The 16,809-nt window shown below is 42.5% G+C and overlaps 2 protein-coding genes across 2 annotated transcripts; both read right to left on the reverse strand.

Moving 5' to 3' along the window:
• Nucleotides 1-874: 874 nt before the first annotated feature.
• LOC134506306 (reticulon-4 receptor-like 2) lies at nt 875-7,460 on the reverse strand. Its single transcript, XM_063316458.1, has 3 exons — nt 7,088-7,460; nt 5,305-6,159; nt 875-1,551 (listed from the first exon to the last, which is right to left on the reverse strand). Exons 1-3 carry the CDS (start codon nt 7,239-7,241, stop codon nt 875-877), a joined length of 1,686 nt encoding a protein of 561 aa, XP_063172528.1. The 5' UTR covers nt 7,242-7,460.
• A 3,605-nt stretch (nt 7,461-11,065) lies between these two features.
• On the reverse strand, nt 11,066-15,605 carry LOC134506124 (uncharacterized). Its single transcript, XM_063316163.1, has 4 exons — nt 15,521-15,605; nt 14,103-14,630; nt 13,280-13,459; nt 11,066-12,516 (listed from the first exon to the last, which is right to left on the reverse strand). Exons 2-4 carry the CDS (start codon nt 14,377-14,379, stop codon nt 11,087-11,089), a joined length of 1,887 nt encoding a protein of 628 aa, XP_063172233.1. The 5' UTR covers nt 14,380-14,630; nt 15,521-15,605; the 3' UTR covers nt 11,066-11,086.
• Between the last annotated feature and the right edge of the window lie 1,204 nt (nt 15,606-16,809).

Genomic DNA, 16,809 nt, shown 5'->3' on the forward strand with positions numbered 1-16,809 from the left:
CCTCTGGATGTTGTTTCACTGAAGGAAGTGGTTTGATCCCAAATGATGTAAGGTTTTCAGCATCCACAGAAAAAGTATTTACACTGTATTTAAGCAAGCCTGACTTCACTATGTACCCCTCTTTCAGAAATGGAATCTCTTGGGTGTAAATATATATATATATATATATATATATATATATTTCATCTAAAGACTTTTTAATTTTTTTTAACAACTACAGCAACAAAAGCAAATGGGAATAAAGAAAAAAACCCACAAAATTCTTTTTTTGAAGAGTTACTCTCTCCATTGTAATCACTTAAATATTTTCATTCTTCATTTTTTAAATGAATTTCTGGAAAGCTTGGAGTTAATAGAACACCATATTTTGTCTTAAACGAAGAGGTGATTGACTCTTTTAAAAAAGGCCTCTATAAAAATGGAAGGGCATATGGTAGTGCTTTGAATAAAACTCTGTCACATATTCCTGGAGTCCGAAATATAATAGAAGAAAATATTTTGGGTCAAAAGCGCTGTTTGGTAATTGAATGACTTTACAGGAATTGAAGTCTGCTCTGCGGATGATTTAAAAGAGGGAAATTTAAATGAAACGTTTTAAAAACAAATAATATTAATCCAAAGCTTGCTAGAACTCATTTTGACACCTGAGCTGGGACAGCCCTACTGTTCATTGGGTGAGGCAACTACCTTACCCAGGTTATTTCCCAACAGATGTTTGAGGCCTCTCTGTTTCCAATCACAGAAGAAATTACAGCTGTTTGATTTTCAACAAAGCCTTTATTCCAGCAGAAATACAAAGTAGGTTGGGGATTAAATCGACTAAGCTTTGAACAACCTCTTTCTAATGTTTTCTGAGAGATATTTGTTTGGTTAGTTATCCATCCCATTCTTCACCTTGTACTGGTTTGGCCTCCTCTTCAACTGGAAGGGCAAAGTCAATCTGGTACATCCTTTCAACCAAAGGGCAGATTGAAGTGATGCTCGGAGACTTTTGATTAATATCTCCTGCAATGTCTGAGAAGGTGACTTTACTGCAGCTCCTGATGGAGACAGGAAACTCCTGCAAAGGTGGATCAGTGCCTGTTCTGAAAAAATAGTAACTGGTGTTGGAAGATGGGCTCACTGCATGCTTATCACCCTCCTCTAAAGGTTGCTCAATGCCCTCTGCCACAGCCTCCAACAGTAATTCTGGATGCTGGATTTCTTCACTCAAGCCTCTGATATCCATCCTATTTGGAGGCAATAGGTCCACTGAGCGACCGGTGACAGCCACAGGTTTTGTTCCTAGAATCTGCAGGACATCCATTCCCTGGTCCTGATTCTTCTGTATTGGCTCTGTCACAGTCATCTGAACAAATGAGGTTGTGTTGAGGGCTGTGGTACTCACCAGTGGAGAAGGATACTCATAAATGGAATCAATGTCACCTGCGCAATTGGCTATGACAGAGGTGGGTTGAAAGCCTGGGAAACAAGCAGCTAACCAGCGTTCTTCTGACAGCGTTTTTGCAACACTGTGCGGAACACCCAGCATGGTTAAGGCAGCTTTGCTTTCTGCAAAATCAAGGGGAAAAGCCCATTAAGATGATTGCCATTGCCCAACACTATTTCAAGACGGATTACTGCTTCTTGCGGGGTGAAGATCTTGCCTTCCTCCTGTTGCTGAACTACACTGCCCATCATCCCTCACCCTTGGCCTTATTGGCAGGGACAGTTAGGAGTTGTAGTTTTGTGGGTTTGAAAAAAGACTCTCAATCCTAATGGTAACCATGTTGGGGCTTTTTCTTCTTCATTCAAAAAGAACAAAAGAAAAATGTTGTGGTACTGTGGGATGAAGTCACATTACCTTTCTTATTTTACCAGATATTATCAGAAGACAGTAGAAAGATGCTACTTGGCAGTGATAAACGTACTGAGTTTCCTTTTTGGGTACAAAGAAAGGAACAATCAAAGGAGGATAATATTTTTTTAACTAAAGATTTTTTATTACCACTATTGGTTGCAAAAGTTGCAGGACAAGAAGAGATGCAACAAAATCTAATAGAAGGGACACAGCTAGGGTTACTTATTTATGGGAGTTAGTAATCATCTCAGTCAGGTAGGTCTGTAGACAATGTATAAAATCCAAAATGAGCTTTTGTCCTTTCTTTGCTATTTTTGGAATCTTTGGGGCAATTATAAGGAAACAGATGTTAAACCTATTGGAGATTTGATGCATATATTTCACTTCCCTAAAAAAAAATAACAAATATAAATTGCACATCATCTCATAGTTTGAGGTTGAGTGCCAGGACTGTAATTATTGGGGGGGGGGGGTGACTGTGGGATGGAACTGAAAAAGCTGCTTTAGACATTAAAAAAATGTTAACACTCATTTGCAGTATTCATGCAAGCCGGGTGAAGAACCAGCCATTTGCAAAAGTAAGAAGATGGTTAGTTTTAACTTGATTAGAGATTTGGTTTATGTCAGGCTATATTTGGCCACCCAGCCCATCTGGGTTCATAGTATTTTGTGAACTAAGAAAAATGGGTTAATCTGGTAACCAGGTTATTTGTGCTGCAGGAACATGGTTGGTATGTTACCTTTAAGGTGGACTGCATCGGTAGAAGACCATTGGGTACTGGCATCTAGAAATGTCCTGGAGCTCCTTGGGACAATGCCTGGTTGAGCAAGTCTCCTTTGATTTACAGAACATGGAATGGAGCCTTCACAACCACAGTTTTGGCATTTCCAGATCCTGCTCGGGGGGGATCCATTTCTGGTAAAAGCAATGCCTGGGTCTTCTTGCCTGCTCCTGGATTTCCTGTGGGTGAGAATCATTTCTCCAGCTTGCTGAGTCTTATCTAAATACCGAGATGATTGTGTTCTTTTCCCAGGACGAGTAACAGAGAACCACTTGGGACATGGTTCCTTCAAGTAGTGGAACTTGTGAGCTTCTGGTTGGCTAGATAAGCTAGAAAGGGATGGGGTGGAGGTCATCTCATGGGTTGGATGTGGATGTGAGTATTTCCATCTCTGGCTTTTATTGGATTTGCTTGGAAAGGACAGATAAAGGTCTGGTCTCCCTGGATCCTTTCCCCCTGTCCAACTGTCTTGCCACAGCCTCATGTCAGAGTCTATATTGCTTTCAGAAGATGCGAAGCCAGCTTGGGAGTGATGATGGGGTTGTCCATGATTGTCCCTCTTTCTCCTCAACCAACGGGGAGAAGCCTGGATGTAACTTCTGTTCTGAGGAGATTCATTTCTCTTGGAAGGAGATGTACAAACAGTGGCTCTGTTTGGCTCTATCTTCATGGCACTTCCATCAGGGAGATCGATATGGACCAGTGCCTGCAGAGGCTGGGTATCCCTCAGGTGAACCTTTGGATGCAAAGTATGCCCATTCAGCTGGGTGTTCACTTGCTGTCTCAAGCCTAGAATAAATAATTGTATGGTATAGAAAAGCAAATAATAATGCCCCAGATGATGCTCTAAATTATGTTTTACCCATTTCTTTGCTGGGTTATAGAGAATTCTAATGGATCCTACTACATCATGCATTTCCCCTCACTGGGAACTGGACACATCCATATCCATTGGATAGAGCAAATCAGCGCTGGTATGTTCCGAACCATCAAACCTAGGTCTGGACTATTGCCAATAGCCCAAAACTCCAACCGGCAATACTGATCTATGGAAAAGCATTTGCCATCTGCAGGTAATGAGGCTAAAGCAAAGGAAAACCATGTTGGGTTTACAGTCCATTGGAAATAGCTTGCAAATCAACTTGGTTGTGGCAAGGCAGGGTTCCATTACTGCTTTCTGTGGAGTATATGCCATTTGGCTATGTAATGATTAGCACTTATGCCTGAGTATTTGAAATGTAAGGAATTTAGGCAGGGGTTGGACAAGATGATCTTCGTGGTATCGTCCAACCCTTCCGTTCTGTGATTCTATGAAGCCAACTTCTTCTGTTTGCTTTGGAAAAATCTGCCAGGAAAGGCGTAACAAGCAATGTGTGTAATTTTTATTTATTTATTTGGCAATTGTTGATTCACTCACCTGATTGCTTCCTCTCTGTCTGACCCATAGCTGTAGGTAGAACACAGGAACCTCTTAACCCTTGCATGCATTTGATGCAACGTTGCTCTTGATGGGCACCATCCCCAGAGACCTCAGTCACCCTATCAGTATTTTCCCTGGGAGCTTGACAGCAGGGCTGGCTGAAGACTGGGCTTCCTGCTTCATTTCCTTTCTCATGGAGAGTCACAATGCTTCGACCCATTGCATCCATGGATAAATAGGCAACCAGTGGTCTCTGGAATCTCACCTGCTCCCTGTAGCAAATTTGGGATGTGCAGCCAAACTGCCCACAGCAGGTTCTTCTTGCAGTGTTGTCCCCTTCAATAGTGATGGCTGAGCTCTCTGCAACCGGAAGGCTGCAAAGGGTCTGGGAGTCCCTGTCAGTAGTCTTCTCTTCCTTATTAGCAGAAGGCTTTGCCCAGTTGCTCAAGAGAGTCTTTTCATTCCTTGACTGGTTTGCAAAGGGTAGGCAGCTGCAACATTTGGGGAGGCAATAGCAGCAGAACAGACCTGCAGTTAAACCAAGGAGAAACCCTCCTGTATATACAAAAAAGAAGAAGCAAATGCTTAGCGGCTAATTAATATATTGGCATGTTTGCACTCTCTTTATGTCTTTATTGAGCAACATTAAGCACATCATGGACAGAGAACTAGGATGTTGAGTTATCACTCCCATTAGTCTCAGCTGGTAGCCATTCAGGTAGTCTTCCTTTAGTGACCACAATTGGGACTGGCAACTTGGTTGTTAAGTGAAGCGATTGCTAAGTGAAGCCGCAACTGTGCTTATAATCTTACTTCAGCTTTCCTTTGCTTTACAGACCTGCAAAGGTCATAAATGCAAGGAGTGGTTGCAAAGTTACTTTTTGATCACCACTGTAACTGTGAATGGTCATTAAACAAAGCAGTCACTAAACAAGGACTACCTGTAATCAGAAAGATGGGAGTGGTGGGACAAAACCTCTGGCATAAGCCAAGGTAGGGAAAACTGCTCTATGCATTAAATCACACGGGCTGTCCATCTTTAGAAAACTGGAGGAGAACTAGGAGAATGATAATTGGGAACTACTTCCCCAAATGGCACCCCATAATCTCTAAGCACTGGTCATGCTTAGTTGAAAGTTCAAAGCATCAGGAGGTTGCCTGCCCTCAGGCTGGATTAATCAATGGAAAGCATTGCAATCAGCCCATATAAATCAGATTTATCACTAGTTAAATTAATGTTGTGCATATTCTGGATGCATTACCTAGCAAACCAAATATCAGCTTGACGTTTCTGGGATTGGAGGGTAGCAAATCAATGGTTGAGAACAGGGAGGAAGACAAATAGCTAGAAGTACACCCCAGAAGCTTGCTGCTTGACACTTGGTGTCCTGCAAGAAAGGGAGGTCTTTTGCAAGTGACCGCAGCAGGCAATTGGATTTTAGCCTGCATTAATTCCATAGAGTGGATCAGCTGACAGTCGCAGACCCAAGGATTTCTGTGAATAAACAGGAAGGTGATGGAATTAGGGAGACCTGGCAAGGTGGTCAGCCTGTTCTGGAATAACAGGAGATACTTGAGTGCTTGCAAAGGTTGGAAGGCTTCATGGTTGATAAAGAGGATTTTGTTACTTGATAAGTCCAGCTTGGTCAATGAAAGCAAACCAAAAAAAGCATCCATGGGGAGATATTGAATCATATTGGAGGAGACTACCAGTTCATCAAGCTTGTTTAAGTTCTCAAATGTCCTTGGGGGAAGGTATGTGATTCTGTTAATGGCCAGAAAGAGTTTGTTGAGTCCTGGCATTTCCAAGAACCAGGTCCTCCTCAAAATGTCCAAGCTGTTGTTGGTTAGAATCAACTCTTCAAGATACAGAAGACCTGAGAAAGCCAGGGACTCAATGGTGCAACTGAGCAGTTGGTTGTTGCTGAGATCCAGAATCTTCAGGTAGTTGACATAAGGTATAAAAAAGGTGAGGTCAGCCAGTGAGGAGACTAGGAAGCCAGTGATGGACAATAAATGAAGATTGGTGAAATTGCTGAAAGCCAGAGGAGGTATCTCACTAAGGTTCCCTTGCCGTAGAAGGATCTGCTGGGTGGAACTTGGCAAGGTGGTTAAGACTGGAAAACAATGGGTAGGGGAAAAGGAGACATTTAGAATGAAAATAACAAATTGGGGGCGGGGAGTAACGTTTTGATTTCTGGAGATGCACATTCTGCAATATAAAATGAAGTTGTTTGGAAGGCCTGAAGAGTGAACTGAATCTACATTTCCCCAGCTCTAGACTGACGCTTATACATGCTGCTGTTTGTAGGAACAATTTCAAAAGGAAGTATTGATAATACACACCAAAACTGTTAACCTCAACAAACTGGCTAATGATTAAATCTGATGTATGCTGAATGGAACTAACTTTGGAGCCAACTCTGATACCAATTTAGCATGCTGACCCAGATTTACTCAGAATGGTGTTCCTTTCTCCAAATGGATGAGCTGAAATTACGGTGATTCTGGAAGACTGGTTTATCAGTCTTTTAACCAATAAATAAAACACACTACATTACCCCACTACATTGGGGTGTGTGTGTGCATAACTTGTCCTCTCTTGTATTAATTGATTTTCCCAAGGGGATAAACACTTGCAAGGGTTTAGGGCTGTAGGGAACCCTATTCAGCAGATCCTGATAAAATCCTAAGGAACTTTGTCCTCCTTTCATCATCAAAGGATGTTTTTTAAGCTGAGGGTACTCCAGCACTTACTAATTCTTATATAAGCATTGGTTTTTCACTGCGTAGTCTTGTCGTCAAAAACCAGTCTCCCTGCATTCAGTAGGGCTTAATCAGCCGTAAATTAGTTTAGCAGCAGTGAGTTCAAACTGTTGCTTGCCCGTGTTTAACTGGGCTGAAGTGTCCACTCCTGGATGCCACTAACCATAAACTCTTACACATAGACTACCACTATGGCATGATAATAGCCTTTAAGTTACCTGTTGATGGAAACAATGGGATGAGAAAGTAAGAGCCAAAAAGTGCATTGGAGATGCTCACCGTCCTCGAGTGAAGAAACCTCCTCACATTCAACTGCATATACAGAGCAGATCTGGCAAATGGGAGGGCAAGGCAGAACAGTGCCCAAAGAAAGGAACATCAGAGCCACTAACGCCGCAATACCTGCTGGATTCAGAAACAAAAAAGCCACCATCTCCCATGGGATGCCATCAGTTCCCCATTCCCAAGAGTGGTGATGCTGGACTGAGCAGGAACCGCAAGATCAAATCCCCATCATGTGACCTCCAATCTTACCCCTTCCTACCTGCCAAGATCCTAAACAGGGAGAAAATATATTATCCAGGCACAGTCTGGGATGACTTTGCAGCATGCGCAGCAAAAATGAGGTGATAAATAAATAGCATGAGTTCATCTTTCAGGTGGGTTGAATTTCTGTTTTGCGAGATCCTGTGAGTGTTATCAGTTCACTGCATGTACCTCCTAGGGGGTGGAATGTGAGCAATAGGATGTTGGCTTGCAAGGTAGATTAGGGATCCTAGCTTGCACAGAATAATGTGAGCATACTTTGAGTAAACCTGGGCTTTGGTTTTTTGGTTACATATTGGCCAAAGTGGGCCCAGATGGAATGGTGCTGTCCTTACCATTTGCAAGGAATGATGAACACAGTCCAAGTATGATTAAGGCTGGTACCCTTGGCTACAACTTCTTGATCTAACTAAAAGGTGTTATGTGTTGATTGATCAATAGATGATTGTGACTTCGAATACAAGAGAAATAATAAAGCACTTGAATGAACAAATGAAAGAGATTAAAATAGGTATGCTGTGAACCTAAAAAAAAAAAGATGTGGTCTGCAATATAACAGATGTGTGGTCTGATCCTGTGGAGTGGAATTGCTGAATATTTGCAGGGAAGTGAAGATATAGGCTTAATTATAAATGAATGGGCTAAAATGGATATCAAAAAGTAATAACCGGGGTTGTTGTGAGTGCCTGTGAAAATAGGAATCCGTAGGTTGGTAATGCTGGAAGAATCAGAGTTGAATTCTAGGGAACTTTGCGCAAGAAGATAATAAGCAAAATTTGGGGAATCCAGGGCAATGTTAGGTTAGGCAGGGGAACTATAGACTAGGAATTTTACTTTTCAGCAAATCATCAAATATGACTATGGGGGGAAAGTTTGTTGCATGCTTGTTGATTTAGAGGAAAGGTACAAAGTGAATGGATTTGAATTATGGAACTTTTGTGAAAATATGGAGTTGAATGTTGGTTGCTGAGTGTGATATGAGTGGTTTATTATGGAAGAAGAGCATGCATGAGAATAAATGAACTGCTCAGAAAATGCTTCAGCACTGAACAGGAAGCCAAAGACAGTTGCGTGGTGCTCCCTTGGAGGTTTAATGTATTTGTGGTTAAACGCATGCTCAATGCTTGTGGTGACATTAGAGGTGCCTTGTTAAGGATGTAGATATATGGGTACCTCTGTATGCAGATGATGCCATGTTACAAATCGGAGGCTGTATGATGGTAGGAGGAGTGTAGATCTAAAAATGAATGTATCAAAGGTCAAAGCAGTTGAGTTTGACAGGGAAAACTGAGTGACTGGGAGTTACTCATAAATGGTGAAAAATCACAGCAAGGAGATGAATTGTCTATTTTGACAGGACGTTTATTTAGGGTGGCAAAATGGCTAGGGAGATTTTAAGATGTGCAAATGCTGTTAGGTTGATATTGGATAATACGTGGCCTATTGTGAGGAATGGGTGTTTATTCAAAGAGGTGAACATAGCTAGTCCGACTGTATGGCTTTTATTATAGTACGTAATGAATGTTTCTAAAAATAAGGGCACTTATTTCTAAAGCATGGTACCCCAAAATTTATAAATAAATAAAAATACAATCCATTGTACATATACACACCAAGCGTTTGGTTATTATAACCCATACGGAGTTATAATCCGTCCAGCTCCCTTGGCTCTTTTCAAATAATATGGAGAGACGTGTGCGGCTGATTTTTCAGATAATAATGCAACAAATAAGGAAGTAACTTGCCGTTCCTTTGCAGAGTTCTCTTGAGCTCGCCCACGAGGGATGTCATGTTTGCTGGACCAAGAACAGCTACCAATTGCCCAACTTTTTCTTGCTGTCAGTGGCTTACTCACCCGGAGGAGGAGTGCAGTAAAGCTGGAAGTTTTGCTGAATAAATACTCATATTAGAGGTATTCGAGATAATGGAGCTTGTTTAGAGTAAAAGGGAAAGGTAAAGGTTTCCCTTGACATTAAGTCCAGTCGTGTCCGACTCTAGGGGGTGGTGCTCATCTCTGTTTCAAAGCCGAAGAGCCGGCGTTTGTCCAAAGACACTTCCTCCGTGGTCATGTGGCCGGCATGACTACACGGAACGCCATTACCTGCCCGCCGGAGTGGTGCCTATTAATCTACTCACATTGGCATGTTTTCGAACTGCTAGGTTGGCAGGAGCTGGGACTGGCAACGGGAGCTCACCCCATCACGCGGATTCGAACTGCCGACCTTTCGATCGGCAAGCCCGGCAGCTCAGCGGTTTAACCCACAGCGCCACCGCGTCCCCTTTGTTTAGAGTGGAGACACTGAATTCAATGGGACTTAAGAAGGATGTGAATAACCTGTTTTTGTTTGTCCCATGAAGCCATGGCTTGGTCGACTGTGGTTTACTGAATAAACCACAGTGCCTGGGTTCACACCATACCATAAACAGAACATTTTTTTCAAAAATCACACACTTCTTAGACTGAAAGACCTCTTTTGAGTTATGCATACAGTTACTTAACTGAAGGGAGACAAACCTCCCCCAAGATTTGCAGAATTTAGGGAAAAGGACTAAAGGAGACAAGAATGCTAAACTTCGTGGCCATTATTTTGTTTTAGGATGAGACAAGTTGAGAAGAAAATATCCAACCAAGTTTTTAAAACTATCTGAGGCAGGAATTAGAATGCACTCCGTATACGTGATGTGTCCCTCGCTATTTTTATTCAGCTGAAAGAGCTGTGGTCTTGCAGATACTTTAAAATAAATGATACACTTTAACAGCCATGTCTCCAGGACAGAAGCGTGCAAACAGAATGGATCAAACATCTTCCTCACAAAACGTTCACTCAATCAATACATGTGATTAAACTACCAAACAGGTGAGTTGTCTGGTTTCCTGAGTCCGCAGCAAAGCAAACTGGATCATCTGCATCACAGGTGGGTCAAAGAACTGGTCCTTATTATAAAAGAATATCTGCAAAGTGGATTTCTGTGAAGAGGTTCCAGCAACCCTCAACCACAACACAAGTCAGTTATCAAACACAATCAAATCAGTTACCAACTTTATCATTAGGATTTCACCATGGGTGCTGATGGGAGCTTTCATGCTTGCCAGCAATGGTGTATATGTGCATATTGAATCATCAGCACACCTAAAATGATGGCAATTTCAAGCTTGTCCATCCTTCTCTCCCCCCAATAAATTCCCACTGCAGTTGGCAAGCTGGATAAACAACCACCCCCCATAATTCAGTAATGCAAGGGGAAGGCTGCTCTGCTAACATATCTTAATCATTTGTCTTCATAGCAGCCTGGTGAGAGGCTTTGAGACTTCAGACACCTTTGGCCCAACAGCTGGGAATACTGACGGTTCTGCTGAAGTGCCAAGTTGAGGAAAGGCTAATCTCCCTTATGAGTGGGCCAAACCTCAGTCTCCATTCTCAAGATAATTTTGAAAGGATGCACAGTGGAGTGGGTTTTCCAGAGGGAAAAGGACCAGTGAATTCTCACTAAAGGTGCATCTCAGGGTGCTCAGCACCACCCTCCTCACCTTCAGAATGTAGCTTCAGAAGCTACCAAAGGCATTCTAGAATGGCATTGTGAGGAATTGTATACATTCCTTCTCAAGCCTTTTCGTTTTATCTTGTGAATCTTCAGAGGAAATTGTTCTTCTAGTAATGATAGCACAGGCAATTTTGGCCAGTCCTCTTTGTTGTCCTAATTCTGGAGCGTTGCACTGAAGACCAACATGATCTACTTGGATTTGGTGGGTGGGTGGGGAAAGACACAGCTCTGGTGTGTCTGCTTCCATCGCTCCCGAGTCCACCGGCCCCGATTCTCCACCACCTCGTGCAGCAGGTTGATGTACTTAGACTCTTTATTTCTCAGCAACACACCGTCATCTTCAAATGGAGAATGTATGCAAGTAGTTCTTGAGGGTGGAGACATGTCATCTTTCTGGAGGATCCTGGACTGAGAAGACACGGGCTTTGAAACTGGTTTGTTTTTTATGCCTGTGGACAGTTTGGCAGCTTTGATACCTGCCAGAGCAGTCCGTATACATTCTGGAGCAACTGCTTGTGTTAATTCTTTCTGAAGAACAAACTCTGGAAGGTTGGCTGGTTCTCCTTCAAAGTCTAGCTTCGCTCTGTCCTTGTCAGCTTGGCTACTCTTGCTTTGAGATCTAGGTAAATCATACTGCCTTTGTATTTTTCTGTCCAATTCCATTTCCCCTATATCTGTTGCCTTAACAGTAGTTTCTGTTTTTGATTCGTTATACAGTGGAGGCTCCATTTCATTGGCTGACCCAGCCTCATGTTTGTACTCTTGTTTGCCATCAAAGCACAAAGGATGCTCCTTCCTCGGAGATAGATGTAGCCATTCCTGATCAAAGTCTGCTTTCTCAGCTTCCAATGCCTTGCCACAGTGAAAAGGGGGCAGCAAAAACTGTGCTTCAAACGATTCCCTGACACTTAACTCATTGGCTCCTTGGTCCCAAACCTTCCTTTCAAAGGGCCATGTCAACGATCGCTTCAAAGCATGGCTCTCTTTCTTTGAAGCTACCTCCTCTTGGGGCTTGACCTCAGTCTGTTCTTCAGGTGCTGTAGTCACACTTAAATATAGGAAAGGTTCAGGATGAACAGTGCTTTCTTTTTCAAGATGGATAGAATCTCCATTATCTTGCATTATTTGGTCTGAGGCTTCAGGAGGAACTTTGGTCCCTGAAATGTCTCTACAGACTTCCATCAAGACTGTGTTTGCCTTGATGTGGCTCTGAGACTCTACTCCATTGGACTCTTCCAGCTTCTGATAATTCCACAGTCCTGTAACATGGTGCATGTCCTGAGTTCCAACATGCATTTTATCATTCTGGGACGGAAAGGGTATTGTTGGCTGCTCCTGGTTTGCATCCATAGACTTTTGCTGTCTGTGGTAGAACTCTTTTCTCAGTAAAATGGCTGACGCGGATTTGCAGCGGATTTGCAGCATTCTGGTTTCCAAAGCTGTAGCGATCTCTTTGTTTTCACTCTCTTTAGCTGATAGTTGATGTTCTGCAGAATCAAGCTGAGTCTTGCGTTCTGTAGCGGAGGATGGTTCCATGGCGTCCCGGCTTGGCTGGACACGTTTACTGGCATATCTTGCCATCCACATCCCAAACGCCAGCAAAATGAAGGAAACGAATACTGCCAGAAATGAAGGAAAGACAATTAACTCAATCATGCGCCCATTCTGAAATGGAGAGAAGCTCTCAGTGGCAGATTTTGAAGCAGGAAGAGGTCATAGAATATTCTAATCAAGTGCCTAAAGCACAAGGACTAATTAGAAAATGGCAAAAGCTAAAATGCAAAGTAGTCAAAGTTTAAAATAGAATGGCATTTGGTTAGAATTCCAAAGGAAATGTGTGCGTGTGTGTGTGTGTGTATAGCTTCTACAGTAGGGTAGGTTTCCCTTGACATTAAGTCCAGTCGCGTCCGACTCTAGGGGGCGGTGCTCTTCTCCGTTTCAAAGCCGAAGAGCCGGCGTTTGTCCAAAGACACTTCCTCCATGGTCATGTGGCCAGCATGACTACACGGAATGCCGTTGCCCGCCCGCCAAAGCGGTACCTATTAATCTACTCACATTGGCATGTTTTCGAACTGCTAGGTTGGCAGGAGCTGGGACTAGCCACGGGAGCTCACCCCGTCACGCGGATTCGAACCGCTGACCTTCCGATCAGCAAGCTCAGCAGCTCAGCGGTTTAACCCGCAGCGCCACCGTGTCCCTAGCTTCTACAGTAGAACATCTCTAATGTTTTTGTCTAAGTTGATACAACAGACCCAGTGATTTACTACGCCTAAAGAGGACTTGACCCTGGGTCTTCTTGACCCTAGTCCACACCTTAACCTGTTATACTACAGTGGCATTAGGAATAGTTGGAAACCCACCAACAGGAGTACTGAGAAATACCTAAACAAGCCAGCACAGCTGGTAGTCCACTCTGGTAGAAGCTGTTCCCCAGAGTCATCGACAGGGATTCTGATGTGCAGTTGAAGCTGGAGATATTCCAGACCTGGACTCCTTTCATGCTTGGTGGACTGTGACATATGACAGAAGTAGCATCTTGGAGCAGTGACATGTTGATCAGCTCTGTGAGAGAAACAACAGCAACACCCCAAAATCAGGGCATTAGATTGTTGAAGACCATGATACATTGGCTGGATCTGCACATTGTACACTCTCTTTATGTATACATATACATATTTAAAAAGGAATATAAAAACTAATGCAAACTAAGGGAAAGTAAGAGAAAGAAATCAAAGAGAAAGCTAAATGTGCAAGAAAGGGGGAGAAAAGTAAAAGAAAATAGAAAAGAAAGAAAAAAGATACAAAGAAGTGGCCTATCTTCTTTTCAGAGGTTATAATTATAAATTTACCTCTTGCTCTATGGTTACAACATATCTCTCTTCTTTCTATAATCTATCCTTTCTAATCATCAAAACCATAATTCATAAGTTCATTTTTTTTTCCTGTTATATGCAACAAGTCCATAAGGGGTTTCCAGTCAGGAGGTTGCATATTGTGCTAAGCCCATGGTTGGTTGAATAAACCACTATTGGCAGGGCTTACCCAATAGGCTGAAAGCACTAAGTCAAAGCCAAATAAAACCCTGTTGTTTTAGCAGAATGCAAAGAATATATCTTGGAGCAGGTTGGGGGAAGACAAATCAGTAGCTCATTCTATAATCCTGGATTTTTTCTTTAAAAAAGCAGGCATTTTCCAATGGGTATACCTTGAAGAAACAATACAAAATCCTGATGTTCACAGAAACAGCTCCATGGGTTGCCTCCGAGTTTCATCACCGGCAGTTTTCTCATTCCATCAAACACGTCCCTTGTTAAGCTGGTTAAATTATTGTTGGAAAGGTCGAGTAACGTGAGTTTGGATAAGCTTCTGAAACTCCTACTGGCAATTTCATAGATCTTATTGCTTGCTATATTTAGAGTTGTAAGGTTGGAGAAGCCAGAGAACATCTCAGGTCCAATTCTGGTAATGAGGTTCTGGGCCATTGTGAGGTTTTCTAGTCGGCCTGGTCTAGAAAGCCAAGAAGCTGTCACATAAGTTAGGCTGTTCTGATAGAGGCTAAGTTTGGTGAGGCCCTGGAAAGCATGAAATGTGCCAGGCTCAATTCTGCTGATGCCACTGTTAGCTAAAGCAAGGCTAGTGACTGATGACAAGGTTGGACTCTTGAAGACGGTTGAGTTGAGGATCCCCAGCTTGGTTACAACAAATAGAATGGATGTGAGCCCTGCAGGGAAATCTAGAATGGAAAGGTTCAATGGTTATTCCAGGGCAATTTTATAGCCAATGTATGTTGCTAGACCTGACAATTGAGCTACAATGGCGTTCCCTGACTGGACACCTTCTAAATATATGGATATCAGCTCTGTAATTCTCAGAATTCTCAGCAATAAGTACCTTGGCCAGAGAATTCTGGAAGCTGAAGGCTACACATCTGGAGGAATATCTTTGCAAGAGTTCAGCCAATGTTTCCAAAATGAGTGGTTGAAGGAAAAAAGAAACTCTATTTTTTCCTCAGTTTAGTTTGGCAAAAATCCTTGATCTGGAGGTTCAAGGGTTGAATTGAATAGTATTCAGATCTGTGTTATTTGTGCAATAAAATGCTAAGACAGAACCAGACCATCTTTGATGTTCTTCCTTCATAGCATAAATTTTTTTTTTTAGAGTTTAAAAATGCTGTGGAAGCAGTGTAGGAGTCTGCTTCAATAGAAACAAAGGAACATGTTGAAAAGAAAGAAAATTCCATTCTTCTCAAAAGCTAAACCATACCCCTCTGAAATACTGTTACCGAGCATCTCTCCAATGCAAACACAAATGAGAAGGAAACGATTCCTAGTTGGTCACCTGCTCAGTCTTAAAAGTAACCCTGCTATGCCTCCTGAAGTACCATTTTGACATTGGCCCCACTTTCTCACCACCATTTTGTACCCACATCAGGTGGTCTTGGTTGAAGGATCTTTCAACTCCAGGAAATAAATCACCATCATTATGATCATCATCCCAGAAGGCATTGATAGCAACCTTGGAGAGCTTGAGATAAGTCTGCCACCACCCCACCACCGACCTGGGTACTGTGCCTACAACACTGTTCATTATTCCACACCCACCCATCTTTGGAAGGGGACTCACCATTTGGGATGGAAGAGCAGAAGTATTCTTTCTCAAGGACACACTGCAGCCTGGAAAGCCGAACTGATGTCCAGAGCAAAGTGAATCCAAGGATCACTAAGAAAACAAGGAGAGGCTGGGTGGTGTCAACACTGCCTGAATGCACTGGCCATTTGTTAGGCTCTGAAAGAGTTTTCAGTTCAGCAGATGGCACCGTATATAGAAGTGAGCAATAGTGCATGGGGTCATTCAAAACAAAACCAGTGCTTTTGAAAAGCTTCAGAGCTCTTCTAAAATAGCAACGTTCTTTGTTCAATTTATTAATTTGAACAACAAGTTTTCCACTTTAACGGTTTGGATGCTTTTGCTAATCAGCCTGAATTCTACTCAAGAAGAAAGGGTGTATATTGAATAGTTTAGCCAGCCATTCCTCTCCCCCAGAATATGCCCCTTCATTCCTGGCAGTTTCTCATTTTCCTCTTTCAAAACAGAGATAGCAGTTTTTAAATGGTGTAAGACAATCAGTTAATGGGCCAGGCCCACTGAATACATTTAGTCTTCACTGGCCTACTTTCAAGGATAAGAGAATTACCCTTCTACATTTTGAGGGGGAGAGGGCATATGTCTACAGATCACATAGTTTCCCTTATCCATTTCCTAGGGTTGTCATTTATCTAGGATTTATAAGGAATGGCCCTTGGATCCAAGCTGATTCAACAATTCAGAAGGACTTTGGGGAATTTACTAACTGATTCAGTTAGCTGATTCAATTTAAGGCATCTAATAAAATAATTTGATTTTTTGAATGGAACTGATGAGGTTTATCCAATCAACCATCCAGGATGAATAGAATGATTCAGGTTTGAGTCAATCTGCACCCCCGCCCCCCACAGTTAAAACAAGACAGAACCACTTACATTTCATGTTGGCCAGCTTCTCCTTTTTATCAAGGAGGGACTCAAATTACTATGCCGCCGCCTTTCTCAATGTGTTAAAGAGCTTTTATGAGAATAGCAGGTTCTGATCCTTCCTAAAACCTCCGTTCAGGACCAAGACAAGTTGAAACCTGCTGCGTGTTGATTCCTTCACTTCCATGGGGGTCTTCTCCATCTTTCCATGTGGCTGCATGAATGGGTAATGTGAGTTGTATCTCCATAGCATTACCATGGAGTTTCCCCATTAGCAGTAAATAAGTTAACCATTTCACAGAAGAATGCTGCTGCTGTTTCTTTGACCACCTCCTGGCCTGGCCAGTTGAAGATCTCTAGAATTTTAGATCAGGAAAATATTGGCTTTAGGTGATAACTATG

The sequence above is a fragment of the Candoia aspera genome, chromosome 16, assembly GCF_035149785.1.
Source record: "Candoia aspera isolate rCanAsp1 chromosome 16, rCanAsp1.hap2, whole genome shotgun sequence".
In the NCBI taxonomy this organism is placed as follows: domain Eukaryota; kingdom Metazoa; phylum Chordata; class Lepidosauria; order Squamata; family Boidae; genus Candoia; species Candoia aspera.